The 26,769-nt window shown below is 38.7% G+C and overlaps 1 protein-coding gene across 1 annotated transcript in view; it reads left to right on the plus strand.

Moving 5' to 3' along the window:
- The window catches only part of LOC111155743 (relaxin/insulin like family peptide receptor 1), a 103,800-nt gene that overhangs the window by 17,070 nt on the left and 59,961 nt on the right, over positions 1–26,769 (plus strand). Inside the window, exon 2 of the mRNA XM_022516122.1 lies at positions 14,869–15,006. Coding sequence (XP_022371830.1) covers positions 14,869–15,006 — 138 coding nt within the window. The remainder of the gene's footprint in view (positions 1–14,868; positions 15,007–26,769) is intronic.

The raw sequence follows: 26,769 nt of genomic DNA on the forward strand, positions 1-26,769 counted from the left end.
TCATTCCATAGATAGAAATTGTGGTCCCTACAGTTGCTATGAGTCTGGTAAAAGAGGTAATGTCCTTTGAAGAAACAAAGATTTGGTGGCTACGCAAGGATCAGGCCCAGGATGTGTTTGGGACATTTACAGAAATTGGGTCCTAACTAGCTAAAGCCAGAGCCTGGAAAAAGAGCCACAGACATCTTTATAGTACCACAATTTTAAAATACTATTCTAAATGTTTCAAATACATGGACAATTATTCATTCTCCCTTTCCTTTGACTAATTTTTTTTTTTTTTTAGTTCCTACAATAACCAATACAAGCATCAGAAATCAATGGCATACAAAACAAAAAAGATGCCTTGCCTATGGGAATTTACATTCTAGGGATGATATTCAAATAGTAAAAAGAGGGCCTTTGGGTGGCTCAGTGGGCTAAGCATCTGCTTTTGGCTCAGGTCATGATCCCAGGGTCCTAGGAACATGTCCCCACATTGGGCTCCCTGCTCAGAGGGGAGTCTGCTTCTCCCTCTGCTCCGCCCCCTTGCTCATGCCCTCCCTCTCTCTCTCTCTATCTCCTTTGCTCTGTGCATGTGCAGAAATAAATAAATAAATATTTTTTTAAAAAGATAAACAATAAATAAAATGTCCCTGATAGTATAAGTGTTGTGAAGAAGAGGAAGGGGGAAAAACCAGTATTATAAGGTAGTAACTAGCAAGGAAGGTGAAGAGACTTGAGTTAGAGTGATCCCAGTTCCTGCAAGGCAGGGATATTTATGCTGAAACCTGAGCTATGAGCAATAGTCAGGAAAGACCCAGGGAAGAACAATCCAGGCATCCAGGTGGATAGAACAGCTAACTCAAAGACTCTAAAGTAGGAACAAACAGCCCATCCAGAGGACAGTCAATATGGCTGAAATTAATTGAAGCAGGAAAAGTGTAAAAAAACCAAATCAGGAAATAGGAGTGGCTCACTCACGTAAGGTCAAAAGAGGAGGGTAAAGAGTTTGGATTTTTTTTTTTTTAAGATTTTTTTATTTATTTATTTTCGAGGGAGAGAGAGAGAGAGAACAGGCAGACAGAATGGCAGCAGAGGCAAAGGGAGAAGCAGGCTCCCCGCCGAGCAAGGAGCCCGATGTGGGACTCCATCCCGGACGCTGGGATCATGACCTGAGCTGAGGGCAGCGGCTTAACCAACTGAGCCACCCAGGCATCCCAAGAGTTTGGATTTTTCTCCTAAGAATAATGGGGTAACATCATCAGTTTTGAAAAAGGGTATTTTTGTGATATGATTTCTTTTTGAAAGATCCCTCTGGGTAATATATGGAGAACAGGTTAAAGAGAAGCAGGAAGTCCAGGTGAGAGACAACTGCAGCTAAGGAAAGACAGTGGCAGACCCTATGAGGGGAAAAAAGAAGCTGAGATGAGGAGACATTGGCACATTCAGGATAGCTTTGAAGAGAAAGTCCCCAGCCCTTGCTAAAGGATCAGTAAAGGAAGGTGAGGGACACAGAGAAGAAGAATCCTTTATCCCTAAAATATGAGAGAAGGCAAAAGGAATTAAAAGAGTCAAAGATATGCTGAGGGAATTTTCTTTTAAAGGAAAGAAGAATATGTAGGAAAATTGCCATGTAAAGTACAGATTCTCTGCTTACTCATTCAATTCTGGAGGCATGATGCTTTCCCTTACCTGCCACAGATGAGCATCCAACCCATTTATCGGTCTAATGAGCTGGTACAGATGGGCAGGTCAACAGGCAGCCACTCAGAGGGAGCCCAGCTGGCAACAGCCATACTAGAGTATGACCAAAGAAGAGAAGATGAATCCTTTCTCACTACCTAACCTGGTGACCTGAATTAGTAACCAGCTCCCAGTATAGGCTTCAGCTTAATTTGAGATGGCAGCATGGACAGAAATAGGCAGTCAGGTAGTCAACAACACAAACAGATACCCACAGAGAGCCACTTCGTTAGAAACCAGTTGTGAAAGGTTTGAGAGTGGGGTGCCCTACAAAAGATTAAAGAGAGTATTAACTAATTCCTGATAGACATCAATAAGAAAATAAAGGTATCAAAATGTCTACTGGTTATCAGGAGGTCTTAGCGTCAAAGCGGGGTACATGTGACTCTTAGCATCTCGACCAATATTGTAAGCCCATAATGCTTACAATTTCATGGATCCATGATTGATTGGATGGAAGGGATTCTATTAAATATATTCTCAGCACAGTTGTTAGTTACAATAGAAATAATCTGGAAACTAAAAACAATGGACTTAGAAAGAAGGGAAATTTGCACATAGTACACATGACTTCTGTGAAAGGCAGTGAAGAACAATTTCACATCCATTAGCTTCATCTAATCATGCCAAAAAACCTGGAAGGGAGACATTACTTGTACCCGTGTTCTAGAAGAGGAAACTGAGAAGTTACAAAACCTGCACCAAATTCACAATGGCACAACTAGGAACTTCCAAGAATAACTCCCCCCACCCAGCAGCAGTCACACTTAGCCTGGGCTGAGAACACGCAGCGCCCGTGAGGGGAGCAAGCCTTGAGGACTGCCGTTGTCTGAGGTTGTGGTAATTCTAAGGAAGGGCACAAGCAGGAAAATAGTCAGATTTAAATAAGCCTCTTTGATTTTGCTAAATAATAAGTAGGTATATGGAAAAGCATTAAAATTAAGTCCATGACGGATGTTTTAACAAAATAGCCACCATGGGAATTCTAAAAAGGAAGCAGTGGTTACTCGACCCAGCCGGCAGACACGCAGTTAGTCAACAGTCAGTAGTGCCTGGAGTAGCCCTGCAATGATATTCAGAGTCTTGCCTTTTATATTTCTCCCTCGGAGGTAATAGCCCCACTGCGTACGTTGAGACATCCATGTCATACCCAATTAAACCCTGTCCAACTCCCATGGTATATACATATGCCTTTGAAATTGTCCTTTGGGTTAAAGATGGGAAAGAAACTACAGACTCGGAGTCGTAAACACACAGATGATACGGAATGACAAATCTTATAAACAATATGTCTGGCATTTAAAGTTGTTTATGTCTCACAGCCATAATTCTCAGAAAACCTAAAGCATACATACATCTCTCTCTCTCTCTCTCTCTCTCTCTCTCTCTCTCTCTCACACACACACACACATATGGTGTCCAGGTAATTTCATATAATTGTATGTGTATGTGCTCAAATACCAGCCAGAAGGGAGGTTAGAGATTCTTCAAATAACAAACATTTTTAAGTCTGGGAACTTGACCAAGCTTTTCAGCTATAGTAAGTTTAAAAGATTAAGATATTTACCAAACTATTTCAAATTTTGGAAAAATTTTAAACCTATATAAAGATGACAAAAGCAGTAAATGAACACCCCTATACCTTTCACCTGGATTCACCCATTGTTAACATTGTCTCACACTTGCTTTCTATCTCTCATCAAACATACAAACTTAAACATGTTTTTCTTGCTGAATGATTTGAGAGTAATTTGCAGACATCATGATCCTTCTCTTCTACTAAATACTTTAGGCTGTATCTCCTAAGAATTATGTTCTCTTATCCCCCAAGCAATGATTACATTCAGAAAAATCTAACACTGATAAAATCAGACTATCTAACATAAAGTCCATATTCATATTTCAATGATAATCTTATTATGACCTTTATAGAAAAAAATTATTTTTTTCCTAATCCAGGCTCCAATCCAGGATCACACCTTGCATTCAACAGCCACAGCTCTGTCTTTAATCTGAAGACAATGACGTGAGTTTTGAAGAACGTTGTTCTGTAGAACATTCCTTAGTTTGGGCTTGTCTGACTCAAGGGTGTGCTTTTATAAATACCTAAAATAATACCTTTTTTTTTTTTTTTTCAAACACAAGACTGTTAAAGAAGTTGTCATAGAAATATACCAGAGGAAAGCTACGTGCTATGCTTGGGGGATCATCTCCTGTTAAAATGTCTCCTCGTATTGCATCATTTTGTCTTTAAAATAGGGCTTGCAGAACTCCATTTCCATATCTCACTTGTTCTTTTCGTTGTTCTCCACCAATTTTCAAACAAAAACATCACACTTATCTATCCTGACTGACTTTCAAAGTCATTTCTTTTTTTTTATTTTAAGATTTTATTTATGCGACAGAGATAGAGAAAGAGCATGAGCAGGGTATAAGGAGAAGCAGGCTCCCTGCTGAACAGGGAGCCCAAGGCAGGGCTGTATCCCAGGAACCCAGGATATTGATCCCAGGACCCCTGGGATCATGACCTGAGCCAAAGGCAGATGCTTAACTGACTGAGCCACCCCAGCTCAAAGTTACTTCTGGAGCCTTAATCTAAGCCTACACTTTGCCTTCATCTGTTGGCAATGATTTTCATTTTCCTAGGTTCCTTTACCTAGAGATGCACTCGTAGTTCTCATGCTCCCCTCCAGGGTAGGGAGTCTACATCGCTATTTTCATCAATCCCCTCTGCATCAGAAATGCATTTGAGGTGCCCCAAAGAGAAAGATCAAGCAACAATGGCTTAAACAAATAAGGATTTATTTTTCTCACATGAACACCATCCAGAAGTAAGTGCCTGCTGACACTGGATCAGCTGCTCGGCCATACCATTAGAATCCCAAGCTCTTTGTTTCACTCCACCATCTTTTGTGCATTGGTTATTGTGTTAAATGATTATTTCCTAAGGCATGCCAAGATGGCTACTGTAGCACGACATTAAGTCCATGTTCAAAGATGACATGAAACTCCATCTTTCCCCTTTAATCAGGAAGGCAATAGATTTTCCAGAAATTCTGCCAAGAAAACTTCTACTTCTTAGATCTCATTGGTAGGAATTTGGTCACATAGCCTGCCTAACAGCCAAGGCAGCACGGAATGCGGGAACTAGGACTACCATTATTGTTGAGTCCTGCCATCTAATTTTCCAGTACTGAATACATTGTCACCACCAAAAAAAAAAAAAAAAAAAAAAAATGGGGAGGGGGGATTCCAATATGAAAGGGAAGGGGGAAATAGATAATGAGTAGACAACTAGAAATTCCTCTATCTCCTCCCAATCACCGTTTAACTGGATCCATTCTTTACTTCTCAATTTCATTCTATATTTCTTCTTAATTTTTCTTCATTTATCTTCTCTTCCTAGTACTTCCCCTTGAAAAATGAATTTTCAAACATTTTTGTTAACATTTTATCTTCCACCCAGAATCAAATAATATTACAACAGCTGGTACTGTCTTCTCTCTCAACATGTGGGGAAACCTGAAATCCAACAAGAGGAAGTGATTTGTCCACATTTGCCCATCAATTTGGAGACATACCCAAGAATAAAACATAACTCCACTGAACATCAGAACTGATATTAAGTATCAGAATAAACGGTGCATATTTGTCCACTTGGTTCTGTTCTGTTCCTCTTGCCTATATCTTGACCACTTAAATATAAAGTTCTCCACAAGGATTCATCAATTCAGTTGTTTATTTCTGGAAACTTCTCTAAGAGGAAAGATCATGAGAATTGTGTTTCCCTTTTTCTTTTTAATTTTTTATTTACTCTCTAAATATGAAGAAAGGAGAAACCAGGGTAAGAAGTCATTGTCTTCATTGGTAATCATTGTGCCATATGAACCATGAGTTTGAATTTATAAAACTGCCATCTCCAACACACCTGCCAAAAAACAATAGGAAAATGTCTACTTAGATGCATTATGTTCAACTTTGACCTTGTGGGGAAATATCCAGGGTAACAAAAACATAAAACACCCTGATGAAGTACTCTCTCTTCCTTGTACTGGAAAGATTTCAAAAAGAGACAGATCTCCCAGAATAGAACTCAAAGAGGAAGTCAGTCAGAAGGGATAATTGACCTTGATCATGAAGGGTAAGATTTAGAAAAAGAAGATATATAGGGATGCTATCATAAGCCACAAAAAGGAAGGCTGAAATATGAATGACTTTTCCAGGGGCTCACAAGCAGGTCAATATGGGGGATGCGTTGAGGCACTGTGTTAAGAATACATGCTCTGAAGGGAGTCAAACCTGAGTCTGCATCCGTTCTGCCACTTACCCCTTCTTTGATCCCACACAACTTACTCCTCTACGCCTTACCTTCTAAACTGCAAGGTCATGGTAATATTAGTAATTACTTCATGGGATTGTCATGAGGATAAAATGAAGCAAGGCATATGAAGTGCTTAGCCTTGTGCCTCACACAGTGTAAGTACTCAGAAGCATGAAAGAAAGAACTGCAGATCGGAGAGAAAGATTAAAGTAATGGATTAATGGTTTAAAAAACTAAATTATGATGAGTTGCGACCTCTTTGACTATAAGGCTAAAAGTGTAATCAAAAGGAAACCACTAAAAATTTATTACCTGGACATGATATAATACAGACTGGAATCTGTTGAGACAGTAGGAATGGAAATATGGTGCTGAATGGAAGAGCTATTAAGAAATACAACTGCCCTTGATTTAGGGTCTCTATTTCTTGGCTGCTCCACTAGCGTAATCAATAAAACTGACTGCTGTCCTACCAGTGAGTAGGAATAAAATGTGCTGGTTGGATAGTCAAGACAACAGTTTTGTCATGATTTGAGAAATATGCTAGAAATGCATAAATAGAGAACTCAGAAACCTTGGGAAATATGTGTTGGGAAATATGTCCATCCATTCAATAAATTCTTACTGAATACTTATTATGGCAGAGTACTAAGCCCTAAGAAATGTTTATAATAACATCTCACCCAGTTGAAAATCACTTATGCTGGAACCTCAAAAATTTTCATTCTTAAAAACCATTTAAAAAACAAAAGGAGAAGAAGGAAATCTTGTCCTTTCTAGGCCCTTGTTCCATCTTTTTGCGACTTCTTCAATTTCCTTCATAAGTGTTCTGTAGCCTCTGGTGGGAGGGGCTTCGGTCCACTGCCGGATCCTTCACACGGGAAACCACACCACGCTTGCTTTGTTCCTGGTTCTCCATCTCCGTCGTATCTGTTGTGGAGGCATCTGCTCCCCCACGGTATCCTGCAATCTGCTTCACATGGGTCAGTCTGCCTCTTTCTCCTTTCCCTCAAGAGACCTCTCCCAGTCGACTGGCTCATTCCTGGCAACTTCTGTCTGCTCTGGCGAGTGCTGTAAATTTCAGGATGCCCTTCCACTCCAGTCCAGGATTTCATAAAGTAAGACAATGTAAAAAGGAGCCCTCGGGTCTCTATCCTGAAACACATGTCCATTTTATTTTACTGAGGCTAACCCATGTGGTGGGGGGGTGGTGAAAAGTTTCATAGAAGTTTGTGATCTCTTTACTCACCCAGGGCATAATTTCCTACTATTTTTATATCTTCCCTCCAGATTATTTGGTCCCAGCCCAAGAGAATGGAGGTTCCATCCAATCCATTCCCTCCTGTCTTCTGATGAATCCTTATATCTTTGGGAGGCAAGAAAATTACCTCATCATATGCTAAATCTGTCAAGGTTCTACCAGAGAAAAAGAAGCAATAGGATATATACTTTTTTATTTTTATATATTTCTCTCTCTCTCTCTCTCTCTCTCTGTGTGTGTGTGTGTGTGTGTGTATGTATATACACATATACATACATACATATATAAGGTGATTTTTATGTTCATATTATTTGCATATATGCTCATATATATGTATGTGTGTATGCATATACATGTATAGATTGATAGATATAGAATGATTTATTGCAATGAATTGGCTTACTCAGTTGTGGGCTCTGTCTGGTCAAGTCTGAAATTCACCAGGCTAGAAACTCTTGGGAAGGAGCTGACACTGTGGTCCACAGGTGGAATTTCTTTTTCCTCAGAGAAACTCAATTTCTGCTCTTAAAGTCTTCAACTGATTGGATGAGGCCCACCCACATTATCAAGGATAATTTCCTTTACTTAAAGTAATTGTGGATGTTAATTCCATTTACAAAATGCCTTCGCAGTAATGCCTAGATTAGTACTGGAATGAAAAACTGGGTACTACAGCCTAGCCAAGTTAACACATAAAACTAACCATCACATATGCATTCTCAATCTGTGGTTTATGTATAAATTTGATGTTCTAAATTCTCCACACAAATCAGCTTTGGAGCATAAAGAAAAAGAAGTGTCTCTCCTCAAAATTCTGGCTCTTGCAAGGGTGCCTGTGTGGCTCTGTCAATTGAGCACCCCAGTCTTGGTTTTGGCTAGGTCACGATCTCAGGGTCATGGGATCAAGCCCCAAGACCGGCTCTGCACTTAGCATTGAGTCTGCCTGAGATTATTTCTCTCCCTTTTCTTCTGTCCCTCATGCCATGATCTCTCTCTCTCGCAAATAAGTAAATAAATGTTAAAAAAAAAAAATTGTTGCCTCTTGCAATGGAAATCCAGGCTTTCAATAATAATGTTTCAACTAAAACTTTATAAGTCAATTCCAGTAGGAATGTATTTCTTGGTTCTCAGCAATGAATATCGCTGAAATAAGTGAAGAGCCCATGCAACAAAAAATTTCAGGAAAGGAAGAAACCTCAACCATTTTTTTCAAACTTTATCCCACCAAGCTCTAAGACCCCCACAAATAAGCTAAGACTCTCTTTTCTTTCTCCAAATTTTTATTTAAATTCTACTTAGTTAACATATAGTGAAATATTAGTTTCAGGTATAGAATTTAGAGATTCATCACTTACATACAATGCCCGGTGCTCATCATAACAAGCCCTCCTCAGTCGCCATCACCCATTTGGTGCATCCTCCTCCAAGTCCCCCCACCTTTCCTTGGCAACCATTAGTTTGTTCTCTACAGTTAGGAGTCTGTTTCTTGGTTTGCCTCTCTTTTTTTTTCCCCTACATACATTTTTTTCTGTTTCTTAAATTCTACATGAATGAAATCATATGGTATTTTCTTTCTCTGACTTATTTTGCTGAACATAGTAATACTCCCTAGCTCCATCCACATTGTTGTAAACGGCAAGATTTCACTCTTTTATATGGCTGAGTAATAGTCCGTTGTGTATATATGCCACTTCTTCTTTATCCATTCATCAGTCGATGGACATTTGGGCTCTTTCCATAATTTGGCTATTGTTGATAATGCTGCTATAAACATCAGGGCGCATGTACCTCTTTGAATCAATATTTTTGTATCCTTTGGGTAAATACCTAGTGGTGCAATTGCTAGATTGTAGGTTACTTCTGTTTTTAACTTTTTGAGGAAACTTCATACTATTTTCCAGAGTGGCTGCAGCAGTTTGCATTCCCACCAGCAGCGCGAGAAGGTTCCCCTTTCTCTGCATGCTCACCAACCCCCATCATTTCCTGTATTGCTAATTTTAGCTGTTCTGGCAAGTGTGAGGTGATATCTCATTGTAGTTCTGAGTTGTATTTCTCTGATGATTAGTGATGTTCAGCATCTTTTCATATATCTGCTGGCCATCTTAATGTCCTCTTTGGAAAAATGTCTATTCATGTCTTCTGCCATTTTTTTTAATTGGTTTATTTGTTTTTTGGGTGTTGAGTTTGAGAAGTTCTTTATATTTTTTGGATACTAAACCTTTATCAGATATGTCATTTGCATAACCTTCTCCCATTCTATAGGTCACCATTACATTTTTTGATTTTTTTATTTGTTATGCTGAAGTTTTTACCTTGGTAAAGTTCCAATGGTTCACATTTGCTTTTGTTTCTCTTGACTCAGGAGACATATCTAGTAAAAAGTTGCTATGTAAACCAAAATTTTTGAAAATAAGATGAAATTTATTGGAAAGATATTAAAGACATGAGCTTAATAAAAATATAATATATTTTGCTTAGTTTTTCTAGGTTCTTTTATCTTGGTTTTTATGGGAAGTTATCTTTAACAGTATGTTCTTAGGTTCTCCTAGGCTAATGATATAGAGAGGATATGAGTGAAATAGAGCATGAACTATTAAGCTGGTAAGAATGAATAGATAATGCTAATGAAAATTCTGTCCATCTCCAGTTAATTCAATTCACCACATATCATTCAGGTCTCATTCATTTATTCATTCATTCATTCATTCAAAATATTGGTTGCCATCTTATACTACCATGCTCAGCACAAGAAGTATGGCCACGATTTAAAACACAGTCTCTCCACCCCCAGAATGCTGACAGAAGAGACATACATGGACAAGGATTACAATATAGTGCAACAGGGGCTGTTGAAATGGGATATGTACAGGATGCTGAGAAAACAGAGGAGTATACAATCCAGCCTGGAGAACAAATAGAAGCTTTCAGAGGAAGGTGATACATGAATCCTAAAGAAAATATAGGGTATTGGCAAGTAAATAAGGAAAACACACTGCCTACTTTTTTAAAGATTTTATTTATTTATTTGACAGAGAGAAACACAGCAAGAGAGGGAACACAAGCAAAGGGAGTGGGAGAAGGAGAAGCAGGTTTCTCACTGGGCAGGGAGCCTAGCATGGGGCTCAATCCCAGTACTCTGGGATCATGACCTGAGCTGAAGGCAGACACTTAACGACTGAGCCACCGGCACTCCAACACACTGCCTATTTACTGCCATTTTCTTGGTAGGAAACAGCAATGTGCATGACACATTTGGGGACTGCAAACAGTCTGTCCTTGGGTCAGTTTTGTGTGAGGCCTTAAGTCAGACTGGAATCAGGATAGGCAGCAATAAATCATAATTCTTTGTTGTTGTTGTTGGAAGAATGGTGTGTTTGTTTTAGTTGGGAGAATGGTATTTTATTTTTTATTCAAGTATGATTAACATACAGTGTTATATTACTGTCAGGTGTTCAAAATAATGATTCAACAATTCTACATATTACTCAGTGCTCGTCATGACAAGTGTAATCTTTTTTTTTTTTTTTAAGAGAGAGAGCACACATTCATGGTGGGGTGGCGGGGGAGAGTGGGAAGAAAGAGCAGAAGGAGAGGGAAAAAGAGAATCCCAAGCAGGGTCCACACCCAGCACAGAGCCTTGGCGCAGGGCGCAATCTCACGACCCAGAGATCATGACCTGAGCCGAAATCAAAAGTCAGACACTAAACTGACTGAGCCACCTAGGCGCCCCACAAAATTGTGTTCTTAATCCCTGCCACCTAGAGAAAGGCATAATTCTTGGGAAACAAAATTTAATTTATCTGGAGCAGTGTAAGTTATGAGAAAGTCATAATAAAATGTTTAAAATGAGAAACTGGGCAGGGGCGCCTGGGTGGCTTAGTTGGTTAGGCGATTGCCTTCGGCTCAGGTCATGATCCTGGAGTCCCCAGATCAAGTTCAGCATCCGGCCCCCAGCTCCGCAGGGAGTCTTCTTCTCCCTCTGACCTTCTCCCCTCTCATGCTCTCTCTCTCTCTCTCAAATAAATAAAATAAAAAATCTTTAAAAATAAAATAAAATAAAATGAGAAACTGGGCAGAGGCAATATCTTTGAGAGCTGTTGAGCACCTGGATTTTGTCAGGACAAATGATTTTTGGGGGGAGGCTATTTTTTTCAACTTTATTGAGGTATAGATTAAAATTTTTTTCAAGAATTTTTTTCTGTGTATACAGAATGCACACATTTCAAATTCTCAAATTTGAAGTCCAAAATGTCCTTTTAAATAATACCTTCTTTTAAACATCTGTTTCGTTATTCATAGATTCATGGAACTAGTTCAAGAGGCCTGAAAATGTTTTGTGGCTGATTTTTTTTCTACTTTTGGCAGAATATACTTAAATCATCTATCCAGTTTTTTAGAACCTTCAGAGACCATCTTAGTAACCCAATCCATTGTTTAATAATCCTTGTAGTTAATAAATTATTCCTTCTAACTACTATGAAAGTCCTCCCTGGCATTAGTGGACATAATAAGGTGCAGCCGCTTTCCCAATTGTCAAAACAACATCAATCCAAAGATACAACAGCTACACTGGTCCCTCTGGCAATGTCCATCTACTTCTAAAATCTCTTAAAATCAACTGGAAAGTCTCCACTAGAAGATGAACGGCCACTGAGTATTAATCAAGTAATCGATTGCCTGTTCTGCAAGTGAGCTCATGTATTAGTAGTCTGCAAGCATGGAGTGCTTTCCCATTGATTCTTCAACAATGCTGAGTCCTGGGTTTCTCAACCTGGGCACTACTGACATTAGGACAGATAAATCTTTGTTTGTGGGAGACTTCCTGCGCATTGTGAGATATTTACCAGCATCCCTGGACTTTATTAGATGCCAACAGTAGCCTCCCCCAAGTCATGATGATAAAAAATAAAAATTTGATTCATTTGATCCCTGGGGTACAGTGAACAAATCATTCTTTTTTTTTTTAAGATTTTATTTATTTATTTGACAGACAGAGATTACAAGTAGGCAGAGAGGCAGGCAGAGAGAGAGGAGGAAGCAGGCTCCCTGCCGAGCAGAGAGCCCGATGTGGGGCTCGATCCCAGGACTCTGAGATCATGACCTGAGCCGAAGGCAGAGGCTTTAACCCACTGAGCCACCCAGGCGCCCCTGAACAAATCATTCTTGATTGAGAACCACTGACCCCATGCTACCTTGTTTCAAAAGGTCTAAAAAGAGCTAACTACTATTATAAATGAGATGTTTGATCTATGGCTAAGAAACCAAATTTTCACACATTTGAATTGACTGTGAATAACTTCAGAATATTTTTATTATTAAAGGAGTACTCACTTTATGGGGTCGAGCCCCGCATCAGGCTCTCTGCTCTGCAGGGAGCCTGCTTCCCCCTCTCTCTCTCTGCCTGCCTCTCTGCCTACTTGTGATCTCTGTCTGTCAAATAAATAAATAAAATCTTAAAAAAAAAAAGATATTTAAAAAAGGAGTACTCACTTTAAAAAAACAAGTCCAAATTTTCTTGAAGATGTAAACTGCAAAGTAAAATCTCCTGTTTGTCCTGCAATTATTGGTCCCATTTCCCAAAGATGACCACTGTTGACAGTTTGCTGTGAATACATCAACATTTAATAAACACAAATATTATATAGCCTTTATTTTATATAAATAAGATCAAACTATACAGACTATTGTTCAACATACATATGTGAATATATAGTTCTGAAATTACCTCATGTATTTAACAATCCTCTGCTATGACTTATATTTTTGTTTTGTCTTCAAATATCTTAAATAGTTGTTGGCAGTCATCATTTAAGATAGAAATTATTTTTTAAAATAAATGGACTGGGGGCATCTGGGTGGCTTTGTCAGTTAAGCACCTGCTTTCAGCTCAGGTCATGATCTCAGGTTCCAAAATAGCAGCATGAAATCACAGGCAGGTATGTCTAGTTAAAACATCTTCAAACAGTAACTATGGCTCAAGGCTGACAATTCATCAAAGAATTTTTCTGAAACCCTTGATTTTTATTTTTTTTAAGCAAGCTATATATCCAATGTGGGGCTCGAACCCATGAACCCTAGATCAAAAGTCTCATGCTCTACCAACTGATCCAGCCAGGTGTCTCTGAAACCCTTGAATTTTAAATTTTGTTCTTAAGAAATTAATACAGATATCAAAAGTCAGTATCAACACAGATTAACCTTATTTTATATATACTTGAAGTCTCTGAAGTGTGTGGTGTTTTACCAGTGACATCCCATGGTTTACAAATCCTTTGACTTCATTTAAATATGTTGAAAAAATATTGATAATTTTAAAATAACTTCACAAGTGAGAAAACTATTTACAACATAACTCATTATTACATAGATTTAACTATTTCCTCCTTCAAATGATATGCTCTGAAACAACTAAGTACAGTCAAAACCTGACATAGCTAGATTTCTTCTCTATAAAAAATGTCACTTGTCATTATTAAAATGTTCTGCTGCATGTTACAAAGAAAATACACACCTTTATTCTTTTCATGTCTTGGTGACAGATTACAAATACTTTTTTGAAAAAGTAAATGTTATTGACAGTTCAAACTATTCTGTTCTTACTTCTCATAATTGACAGTATTCTAGAAAGTTCCAAGCATGTACAAACTTGATAAGAATAATAAGCAACAGAATTACATTTGGAGTCTCCAATAATCCTTAAAGTTTATATAAATCAGAGGTTTTTAAGTGGTATAGTTAACTTATATCCACAGAAAACCCACATGTGGATATTTATAGCAACTTCATTCATAATTGTCAAAATTTGGAAGCAACCAAGACGTCCTTCCGTGGGTATATTCAGACAAAGGAATATTATTCAGTACTAAAGAGACATAGAGGACCTTAAATGCAAGTTACTAAAGCCATAAAAGTCATAGGAAGACATAAAAAGTCATAATAGAGAACCCTTAAGTGCATGTTACTAAGTGAGAAAAGCCCATACGGAAAGGGCAGGAAATTCATTTCATTCAATGAGGTTTGCACAAAATCTTGCACAGAGCCTCACACATAGGAATTATCTAATCCATGAGTGAGCAGGGTCATGTACTTTCCTGATGTTCTCTATGTCTTCTTCCTCTAGTACCAGACCAATCTTGATTCTGGGTAAGAACTCAATAAATTCCTAATTTTTTAAATGACTGGCTGAGGGATTTTTGAAAAAGAAGAAGGGAATTGAATAAAACTGTAAAATATGGCAGACATTTCATGGGAAAAGGATTGAGGTGGGAGAAGGAAGAAGAGGAGGGTGGGGCTGGGGGATGGACATTCCACTTGGGAAACAGCAGGAAAAATGAGAAAAGGCAAAGAAAGGAGAATCCTGGCATCTTCTGCGGACATGGGAAAGAACGTCCCAATAGCATGGAGGTTCTTGGAAAATAGTTGGCGTCAGGCTAGTAAGCAATGTGGGGCTCCCATATAGAGGGCTGTACCTGCCAGAATGAGACTACAAGTTTTAGGATACCGGAGGAAACCGCTCTTTTACATGGTTTTGTATTAACCTTCTCTCCTCGTTCCTCATCAGTGGTTCCCGGGAGTGGGCAGGATGTCAAGTGCTCCCTCGGCTATTTCCCCTGTGGGAATATCACCAAGTGCCTGCCTCAGCTGCTTCATTGCAACGGTGTGGACGACTGTGGCAACCAGGCGGATGAGGACAACTGCGGTGAGTGAAGCACCCATAGTCACTGCAGGACCCTGGGCGGAAGCACCGAAGGTGAAGTCGCTGAGACCTCTCATAACGAGAAGCGAGAAAGGGAAAGAGAAAAACTAAATCGAATTACAAAATAGGTGTCACTTAATGAAATCATCCCTTTCTTTTATTAGCTTAAAATATCCATTCTTTTCCATGTAGTAGTCTCACAGCCAGAATTTCAGGAAAGTGGTGACTGTGCACAATGGTTAGGGGTTTTAACCCGCAAACTGGTCCAGTTAGCGTCTTCCCGGCAGAAGGGTGTAGAAACTGAGAATACCGGCTCTGGAGCCAGACTTCCGGGTTTGAACCCGGGTACAACAAGAACCAATGATACAGTCTTGAGAATGTTTTTTAGCCTCTGTTTGCCTCCGTTTCCTCGGGTTAGAAAAGGGTTTGGAAACTGATCCTACATCAAGAGAATTTGGTAAGATTGGTAAGAGAATTTGGGAAGATTATATATAAGGCATACAGCAGGTGCTAATTAAGTGTTCACAGCTATTGCCCTTTGTTATCTTTTGTTTACCACAGTTCTGAAGGACAAATGAGACCTCCTAGAAAAGAACAAACCATAAGTCCAGTTTACTTATTACTTAACCAACGATCATATTTATAATCTCCTAAGACCAACAAGTAGGGCTTGAGGCCAGCTAGAATATCTGGAAAACTTGGCTTTCGGTAAGAATTTTGTTCAAATTTCTGAACCCTCAAAAGCACAAATTAATAAAAGAACTTCGGTTGGCTGGATTTGACTCACCAGGAAAATGAGCTTTGGTTAATAATGTAAAATAATGAGATTTCTCACTCATGGAGAAATAAGGTGCTGTTTTTGGAGGATAAAGACATGCATAATAATTTTAAGTGCTGCATAAATAATACACTGAAGGGGACTCGATGTTTTCATTCCTACAAGTAGTAGAGACTTTTTAAGGCACCACTTTGAAGGAGTTAAACTTCTCACTTTGGAACATTGTCTCTAGGTGGTGGAGGTTAACTCAAAACACACTTTCTGAACTGGTGAGCTTAAGCTAAAATTGCCTTTGATTTGGGTGGCTATACATATGTGTTTTCTTTTTTGAAAAAATATGTATTTTTTAAACACATAAATATAAAATATATATAAATATATATTATAGATAAGAATATTAATATAAAATATATGTAAGTATATATTTTAATATATAATATAAAATACATATCCTATCTTGTTAAAATATCTGAATACTGAACAAATTTAAGAAAAATAAAAAAGGAGTGTTCTGCCCATTGCCAGACACTTTCCTCTCAAGCTTGGAGCAGTTCAGATAGAGAGACTGGATTAAGAGCTTGCCACCAGTGGAAATGTTGGAAAAAACTTGGAGGGACAGGAAATTTGCCACCAAAAGTAGTTTCTCAGTGAAATAAAGCTTGGGAGCTCTTGCTTTAGTGTCAAATTTTAAGAAACCAAGTAACAAAAGTAACAATCCTCAGAGTAATAATACTTAGTTACTCAAGTTTTTCAGGATTTACCATCCAACAAATTCAGATAGAGGCACTATGACATTGGAGTGTGAAGATCAGGTTCAGGAGATCTGGGTTTCATTTCTCCATATGAAGAGGGTCAAAAGGGCTGTTTTCGTCTCTGTGAAATGAGAATGATAAAAGTATCTGTGTCCACCCAGTCTTGGAAAGATTCAGTGAGATCTTGTATATACGATGCTCAGCCCAGGCCTTTACACATAATCAGCATTCAGTAAATGTTAAGTTGTGTATCAGCGAGCTGTTATTATTACATACTTAGTGACATAAGAAGTAATCATTTATTTAGCTGGCCATTCTGTGGGTCAACAACCCGAGCTGCGTGCAGAGGCGATTAGCCCCACAGTTCTCAGCTCAGTTGGACTTCTCATGCATCTGCGGTTATCTGTGGATCAGCTTTGTCGTCATGCCTGGGACCTTGGCTGAGATAACCAAAGTCACTCAGCTCCAGAGTAGTTCTCCCGCAGGCTAAGCCAAGCTTGTTCTCGCGATAGAGACATGGCACCCAGCAGTGAACTGGAAGAATACAAGCACTCCTGACTCTTAGTTTCAAAAATGGCACACTCGCCCCCACGTCCTTGCCAAAGCCAGTCACAAGGTCAGCCACGTTTCAAGGGGTGAAATGGATGCCTCCCCCTGCTGAGAAAAGCTGCAAAGTCACACTGCCAGGGTCTTGGGCAGAAGGAGGGCAGCAACTTCTGCAAATTCTACTACACGTGTTCTTATCATCACCCCCCATCCCCCCCACACCGCAAGCACTGGTACTAACTCTCAGCGACTCAGAAGCCCCACCTGATGACTTTAGGAAGTCCTGTTAGTTAAACAATTTAAGTATTTCTAGGAATAACCATAGTTTGTCTACTTACTTATTAAAACAGCAGCTCATATTTGAAGGAATTATATTTGCTTTTGTAGTTATATGTTTATATAAGTAGATGTGTGTGTGTGCATGTGTGGGTGGGGGGGTGCGCATACATCCTATTGATTATGGGATAGTCAGGAGGTGGATGAGATTTCCCACATCTCCTGAAAATGTAATTATAGTTTATTTGCATGGCGGGGGTGTTAACTGTGTAGATTTGTATATTTGCATCTTAATTATGTTAGTTATCCTGATTAATTATCCTGGCGAATTTTTTTTAAGATTTATTTATTTGACAGAGAGAGATCACAAGTAGGCAGAGAGGCAGGCAGAGAGAGAGAGAGAGAGAGGGAAGCAGGCTCCCTGCTGAGCAGAGAGCCCGATGCGGGACTCGATCCCAGGACCCTAAGATCATGACCTGAGCAGAAGGCAGCGGCTTAACCCACTGAGCCACCCAGGCATCCCAATCCTGGCGAATTTTTAATAGAGAGAATATAACAGGGAAAATATTAAGGCCTATTTCTTTATACATACAATTTGAATTCTGATGACAAGCTTGGGCTTAACACTTATGAAAACAATATCAATCAGAATAAAAATCGGGTTGGAGACGTATCTATACATCATGATTTCTTCTTTTTCCACTTCTTTGACTTTTTCTTCCTCCCAGTGTTTTTTTAACTCTCTGAAGATCTAAGGGCCATGCTCTCTCCTTCCATCTCATCATATCCATGTGTCTCCCCACTTCTATTCTGCCCCCCCAAACTGTCCCCATCCCTTTTTTCACTCTCTCTCAACTTCCCTTTCTATTTCATGCTCCTCTTTTCCTCTATTCTTTTCTATCTCAAACCAAGTTCATCACAATATTCGTAAATTAGGCTTTAATTATCATTTAGCTCACTTCATTGAGTTTATAAACTGGTTGTTAAAAAGATTTTAATATCTTTACCTCCAAAGAAAAAACCCCAAGCAGATGCTTTTATTCTTATTTAAGATTTTATTTATTTATTTGACACAGAGAGAGAGAGAGACAGAGAAAGCAAGTAGGGGAAGGCAGGGAAGAAGCAGACTCCCCACTGAGCAAGGAGCCTGATATGGGACTTGATCCCAGGACCCTAGGATCATAACCTGAGAAGGCAGCTGCTTAATCAACGAGCCACCCAGATGCTCTGCTTTTAATTTCTATGTAGTACTCAATTAGTTACCTGCTACTCCTACTGCCCCTTTGGGCTGTGTATCCCAGAATAGTGGCTTATATTTTATGGTCAGTAGACTCTGAGGTTCAAGAAAATCTTCAGAGGGTTTTGTGAATTCCCTGGAAACTATAAAATGCTGTATATTTGTGCACATGTAGACTTTCAATGAAAACAGTGTCCATAACATCAGCTTTGCAAAAGGTTTTAGTTTTTAAAAAGCAAAAAAGCTTCCTAATCTCTGCCATTGACTAAAACAGATTCTCCCCAAAAACTATTTAATCCTGAGTTGGATTCAATTTCCCCCAATTAGCACTCCAGATTCACTCATGTAAAATTATTGTATTGTCAGTAGTTTACAAAAATAATCACTACAACAATAACGAATATTCTTTACCTTCTTTGATTTCTCTTTAAATAGAAATAGAAGGGCACCTGGGTGGCTCAGTGGGTTAGAGCCTCTACCTTCTGCTCAGGTCATGATCTCAGGGTCCTGGAATCGAGCCCGCATCAGGTTCTCTGCTCCGCAGGGAGCCTGCTTCCCTCTCTCTCTCTGCCTGCCTCTCTGCCTACTTGTGATCTCTGTATGTCAAATAAACAAATAAAATCTTTTAAAAAATAAACAAATAAAAAATAAAAAAAATAAATAAATAGAAACAGAATTGCTGAAAGATTCTCAACCAGGCATCAGAAATTTCATGCTCAGATCCTAGAAGTGCCTCTTTCTATCTGTTATTACCTGGGCATATCCTTTTTTGGCTCAGTCCCATTTTCCTTATTTGTGAAATCGGAATAATGTAAATTTGTTGTGAAAAGTAAGTGAATTGCATATATATATGCAATTCATTTACATTATATATATATAATGTAAATGAATTTACAGACCAATTTCCTGCAAATCAGATTATTGATCCCTATATTCAGTAGTTACTCTGGAGTTTACATCTTTTTAATTCAATCCCAGGAATTGTTTATATTTGATTAGACTTGAAAACAGGGAAATCCTGGTCTGTGAGTATGAAGGGGAGTATAAAGCAAGTTAAGTCAAAATAGTATAAACAATCTGTTCTGAAAGTTTTGCTAATTTGTTGTCTTAAGGACCTCTGACATGACCAGAGAATTCATTCATAAAAATAAAATATTCAGGTCACAGATGAAATAACTCAAGTTCTAGCTATAGGTGTATATAAAGACCTTAATCTTGGCATATGAAAATGAACAGCATTTTGTTTAATCAAAAATACTAATTACCAAAAATACAAGTGACATTTGAAAAGAAATTAATATTAAAATGTTTTTATTAGACCAAAAAGAGTATGCTATTTTAAAACCTCCTTTATTCACCATTGGCAACATTTGAAAACCCTTAAGTCCAGTTTTGGAAATATGGGTGAAATCATAATCTCTTCTTATGAAACATATCTATGTAACAAATGCTATGTTAAACTATTCCCGATATTATGTCAGAAATATATCTCTCTGGAAATTCATCTAGACCAGCAGATCTCCCAGTGTTGTTCTGGACCAAACCCCTCAGCATTAGCCATGAAGTTGTTAGGAATGTAAGTTCTCAGACCCCAGCGCAACTTGATTGAATCAGAAACTCTGCCAGTGGCTCAACGATGTTTCTGCAAGTTCTTCAAGTCATTCCGATGCACACTAACCACATTTTGAGAACCACTGACCTACACCCAAGTGAGCAGAAAATAAGGAATGCATATGAAATAGTAGCATCAGTAGAAATAAACTAGAATCAAGGTTTCCATACACTATGCCAGCGTGCTCACTTGCTAACAAACTCCAATATCATCATTACCAAATGTGTTCATTTCCATAAGAAACTCTAACACTGTTTTGGTTGTAGTCATTTAGAAATACCAAAAAAAGGGGCACCTGGGTGGCTCAATGGGTTAAGCCTCTGCCTTCAGCCCAGGTCATGATCTCAAGGTCTTGGGATTGAGCACTGCATCAGGCTCTCTGCTCAGCGGGGAACCTGTTTCCCCCTCTCTCTCCGCCTGATGCTCTGCCTGCTTGTGATCTCTCTCTCTGTCAAATAAATACATAAAATATTAAAAAAAAAAAAAAAGAAATACCAAAAAAAAAAAAAATTGAACTCTGGTCAAAATCTCAACAACAGTCAGCTGACATGCTGTTGCTGTCCATGAGTGAGTAGGCTGAAACATTCCACAAAAGGTAACAGAATTTTACCACCACCTTTAGGACTCTGGTGATAAAAATGATGAAATGCAGTTATTTCTGTTGCATCTTATTACTGAATTCCTTTCACCACCTGTGGGTTTGTTTTTTTTTCTCCTCATTTTATAGTATTTGTGTTCCCCGGCTATTAGTTTTTAAGATATTCGTGTTTATATTCTGTTTAATGCTAATTAAATTAAGTGAGAAAGTTGGTTTTCAGAATATGTAAAACTCATGCATATTTGAATAAACAGCATTAAGTATATTTATGATCACATAAAATATAGTATCTTAACATATAAGTAAAAGAAAAATCCACAGCCAAAAATTATTTTCAGGGGGATCATTTATGACTTAACAGTATATTGTCAAATAAAAAATCTTCTTGTAATGGAAGGGGGTGACTTTTCCTTAATTAGATCTTTTAAAATATATCCAAAAATATGCCTCTAAACTATTTGACATTGACACCAATGATAATTATTAAAGAGGAAAAGTAAGTCCAATGAAAATAGTAGTAATAAAATCTAGCAGTCACCAAAAAAAAAAAAAAAAAAAAAAAAAGGCACCACTAAATAAATTAAACTGATTCCCCACATATTGAGCTGGAATATGAACTAAATATATTTAGGGAAAAAAATACAACATTCATATTATCACAGGCATTTTAAAGAAGCACTCTGATTTGACTATTGAATTCCCAGTTTTCTTTTAAAAAATAATTTCTCGATAACGGAATAGTTTACTAAATAGAAAAATAAAATTAAATGTCTCAGTATAAAAAGTATAACACATCTACTCAATGAACATTTTTCATGGACACAATGTGAACAAAAGAAATAGATTTAAAATTTTCCATTGCATTCACAAAAATCCCTTTCTTCCTAAAATATTTGGGCAATACAAAAATTTTTTTTAATATTTTATTTTTATTTATAACAGAGAGAGATAGCAAGGGAAAAAACACAAGCACGGGGGAGCTGGAGAGGGAAAAGCAGGCTCCCCACCGAGCAGGGAGATATGTGGAGATAGATCCCAGGACCCCGGGATCGTGACCTGAGCCAAAGGCAGCTGCTTAATAACCAAGCCAACCAAGCACCAGCACCCTCCCCCCTTTTCCTCTGTCTCTTGTTTGATATATCTTTCAAAGAAATATTTACTATTTTTTAGAGCTCCTGGACACAGGGAACAAAACATTTGTCATACATTTGTAAAAATCAATTGCACCATTTTTATAATAACTTTGAGCCTGACTGATAAGCTTCAACATGGAAATGAATAATTTTTCCCCTGAGTTATACCATTTGATATAATTCTCATACAATTTTCATATGCTTTTGCCACGTATCACTAACCCATTTTTCTTCTTAGAACTGTCACAGATGCAATCAAACAGGCTAGAGACCAAAAAAAAAAAAAAAAAAAAATGTCTTAAGGAATCATTAGAGCAGTATTTGTTGCAAGAATGACAAACCAAAAAAAGAGGGACCTTTCACTTTTTCAGCTAAAACTCTGATACTTGGGAGAATACATCTGGGTAAATACTGAGGGAATTGGATTACAAAAAGGTGAGGACCCTCACTGAGAAATCATTTATGTCCATTTTAAGCGGAGTGCTAACTCAGTAGTAAAAATTAAATATTAAAGTAGAATAAAATTCTCAGATACTATAGCATTTATTCACTACCTCTACATTCTTATTTAAAAAGCACTCTGCATTTCCAGATTAGAAAGTTGCTTGCTTTCCTTCTTTTGTATTATAAGCAGATGGTCATACAAAGAGGATTCCCCACTGAAGTTATGTCCACCCACCTCATCCCCCTGTTGGAGCCCAGTTGAATTACTCTACCATGAAGACCTGAGGTCTGATGCCGCCCCTCTGTAGACTCCTTCTTTGACCATTCCTCACTTTAGCAGAGGACAAGGATGTCTACAGGAAAAAGGATGAAGACATTTGCTATTCTCTTTCCATGTTAGTGTTTCTATAATCCACAGGGGAAATAGAAATTTCTTCTAATACATTTTGAGTGTTATAGTAAGCTAGTAACTACTAAAAATTTATGTCCACCTACAACCTCAAAATGTGACCCTATTTGGAAATAAGGTCTTTGCAGACATAATGAAGGTAAAGAGTTTCTGGTTTCCCCCAGCTTCTGCTGCCTAGGGAAAAGTAAGGGCAAGAAGACCCTTCCATTCTCTCCCTCTCTGGTACAGGTATCTTGTGCAGATGTGGAACAGCAAATCCCACCCTTCTTTTTTTGTTTTTCCAAATCTCAACCCTCAAATATAGGCCTTTGAAAATTGAATGCTTAGAATTTGACTCCTTTTGTTATCTGAAAACTTCTGCTTGTCCTTTCCCCCAAGGTAATAAAAGTGGAAAAATTTAGCTGCCTGCCGTAGGAAAAAGGACAGAGAATGCAAAAAATTCAAGGGAAGGAAAACTTTGTTAATACCCCAAAATATTTTCCTGTCACTGGCTTGGTGCTTCCTAACCTATGAGAATTAGATATACAGTAATTTATTTATGAGTGTGATGGTGATGACATATATTTTAAAATTTTTAAAAGATTTTAAGAATGTTTAAAGTGTATTCAAGGACTCCTTTAATTTTTAATTGGGCCTGAATTGAAAATTCTGGAACATCAAATATTCCTTCATTTCCTAAATACAGCTCTTCATCCAGTTGTCAAAATGATGGCAATGCCAGGCATGTAGAACTTAGCTCATTTTAGAATATTCCATTTAAAGTTGGTGGCTAACCTTTTTTAAGGTTAAAAACGCAAGAGAAAAAGTGACATGGGTCATGAGTATGTGTTAATACATAACCATGCATTGTATGTTCAAGAATACCTGGTTTTCATTTCTCATTCTCAAAATAACATTGGAAACACCTAAGTAGCTGAACCTTTGACTTATTTTTTTAAGCTTTTATTTAAATTCTAGTTAGTTAGCACACAGTGTGGTATTAGTTTCAGGTATACAACACCTGCAATTCAACACTTCCATACAATACCCGGTGCCCATCACAGCAAGTGCCCTCCTGAATCCCTGTCATCTATTTCACCCATCCCCCCCCCCCCCCCCCCCTCCCCTCTGGGAACCATCAATTTGTTCTTTAGAGTCAAGAGTCTATTTCTTGGTTTGCCCCTCTCTCTTTTTTTATCCCCCCTTTGCTCAACAAACCTCAATTTTTTTTTTTAAGATTTTATTTATTTGTCAGAGAAAGAGAACAGAAAGAGCACAAGCAAGGGGAGCGGCAGGCAAAAGAGGAAGCAGGTTCCCTGCGGAGCAAGAAGCCCAATGCAGGACTTGATCCCAGTGAAAGGGTCCGTAGACAAAAGGACGAGATTGATATAAAGCGAAAGTTAAGCAGGGCTTTATTTCGCGCCAAGCATCGAGAATCAAACTGACTGGCCAGGGCCATCTCTTGCAAAGAGGCGACCCCTCCCAGCCTCACAGACTAACTTTTATAGAGTAAAGGCCATGTGGTTGAGCCTGGGCACACACAGGTGGCCAATTGAATTACATTCTACCCCATGATAGTCATCTAATTCAGCCTATGACCTTGGCTAGAATTGGCGCTTTTGTCTGGCGCCCAAAAGGCCGGGGCTCACACTCCCTGGCGGGTAATACGTGCACTTTTACTTGATTGGACGTCTCCACCTGGCCGGACACGTCCTTGTATCTGGGCTCCGTTATTTTTGCCCAGCCTGACATGTCCTGGTATCTGTGCTCCGTTATTGGGGCTATTTGGCCGTATTTCACCAGTTCTGTTTCTAAGCGCTTTCCTCTTGGGGGAAGGGGCAGGTTCAATCTAAGTTTACTGCATAAACAACAAAATGGCTCGCTCTGGCTAAGTAGGCCCTTACACCGAGGGACCTGAGCTGAAGGCAGACACTTAACTGACTGAGCCACCCAGCTGTCCTGACAAACCTCAATTTAACTTCAAGTTTGTTTATCCAACAATGCTTAGCACTGTTTTGGTTAGCTTCACCAAGACTTCCATCTCAGGACACTTCCTAGTAGATAGGCCACAAAGGACAGTTTCTTCAAGGGCATTAATTTCCTTTAAAATAGACCGAGGATAACGTCACACCCCTTAATTTCTTCAGAATTGCCTCCAAAGACATTAAGGCCCTACAAAGAGGTTAATGCATTCTGTCCAGCAAACTACTGTTGTCACATAGTTAGCTGGGAGAACTGCTCTGCCTGGCCAGCCAGCATCCAAAGGTTTATTCTAATGGCCCAGGGCACATTTACACTGGGGATCATTACTTTCTGAGAAAAAGATTCTCCTTATGTCCCAAGAATGGATGCTGAGGATTGAGTAAATGTCTAAGAATCCAGAATGCTCTACTTTATGTAAATCCAGGCTTTAAAATTATTCATTCATTCATCAATCAGCAGGTATGCTCTGTAACCCATAGTACTTACTCCTTCATTTTTTTTTAAGATTTTATTTATTTATTTGACAGACAGAAATCACAAGTAGGCAGAGAGGCAGGCAGAGAGAGAGAGAAAGAGAAGGAAGCAGATCCCCACCAAGCAGAGAGCCCAATGCTGGGCTCCATTCCAGGACCCTGGGATCATGACCTGAGCCGAGGGCAGAGGTTTTAGCCCACTGAGCCACCCAGGTGCCCCACGCCTTCATTTTAATAAAAGAGGAAGACTGTTCAGAGCAGCATCCTTATATCCTCCTTTTGCTGGCCTCCTCTCAGACTCAAGTTCCTTAACTTTTGATTATTCAAAATCCAAATATCAAAGGTACCCAGGAGTGGCTCCTGCAAATCTGTGGGAACTCTGGGAAGCCAGCTCTCAGAACTAACTGCAGCACTTCCCCAGGGGCTGGTGAGAGGCGTGAGAGTTCTGAGCTCCACCCCCTGAAATGCTGACCTTGTAAGTGAGTCCAGAAATCTGCATTGTTAACAAACACAGTAGATGAACATCACACTCATTAACATTTTGAAATGATTCACTTCCCAATGTACAGACAATTTTATTGCCGTATTTGGAACACCTAGAAAGTGATTAATGAGTGCAGAGCAGTGGTTTTCAAACTTCAGCAGATCAGGCTTATTAAAACCTACAGGGCTCGGCCCCATCTCCAGTTTTGGATTCAATGCTTCCGGAATGAGGCTCAAGAATTTCCCTTTCTTCCAAGTCCCTAAGTGATGCTGATGCTGCTGGTCCTGGAACTACATTTTGAAAACCAGTGATCTAGGCATACTCTTTCTTGTGCAAATGTAAAAACAAACACTTTCCAAAATGTATGGCATCTAATAACAAGAATTCAACAAAATTCAAGATATTTCTTTAATGCCTGCCTTCTCCTTTCCTCATGCCAACACGCACTATTAATCCTAAATGCAGATATAGGACACAGCATTTCCAAACATATTTCACCACAGAGCTCTCTTCTCATGGAGAATCCCAGGGAATTATTTAAGGGAAGCCTAACACAACACCATAGCAAATTAATGCATTCAAGAAACTTGGACCTGGGGCTTGCCCAGCTGGTATGTGACTCTTGATCTTGGGGTCATGAGTTCAAGCCCCACGTTGGGGATGGAGCCTACTTAAAATAAATAAAAACATATTTTCAAAAAGAGAAGAAAGAAAAGAAACTTGGACCTTTTGATTAGCATCCAGACTTCATCCCCTGAACCCCCACCCCTGTCCTGCACCCCATGCCAGTGCCAGGAGAATCTGAGAGTATGGGCAGGGGAGGTGCCTTTGTTGGGAATTCTAACTAATGTGTAATCTACTTTTCCATAAAACTAAATTATAACAAATACTTGGTGCAAGTGAAATAATGTTTTACTATTTCCTATACCACATTTTAAATATGTTAAAAGTACCTCTATAGTCACTGAAGTATATTTAAAAATGTGTTAAGTTTATAAGATTATTTCCTACTATACTCTCATAAGGAGATCAAGTACACATATAAATAAGCATAGTATGAAG

Source organism: Enhydra lutris, unplaced genomic scaffold (genome assembly GCF_002288905.1).
Source record: "Enhydra lutris kenyoni isolate GAN:26980312 unplaced genomic scaffold, ASM228890v2 scaffoldscaffold3, whole genome shotgun sequence".
Classification (NCBI taxonomy): Eukaryota; Metazoa; Chordata; class Mammalia; order Carnivora; family Mustelidae; genus Enhydra; species Enhydra lutris.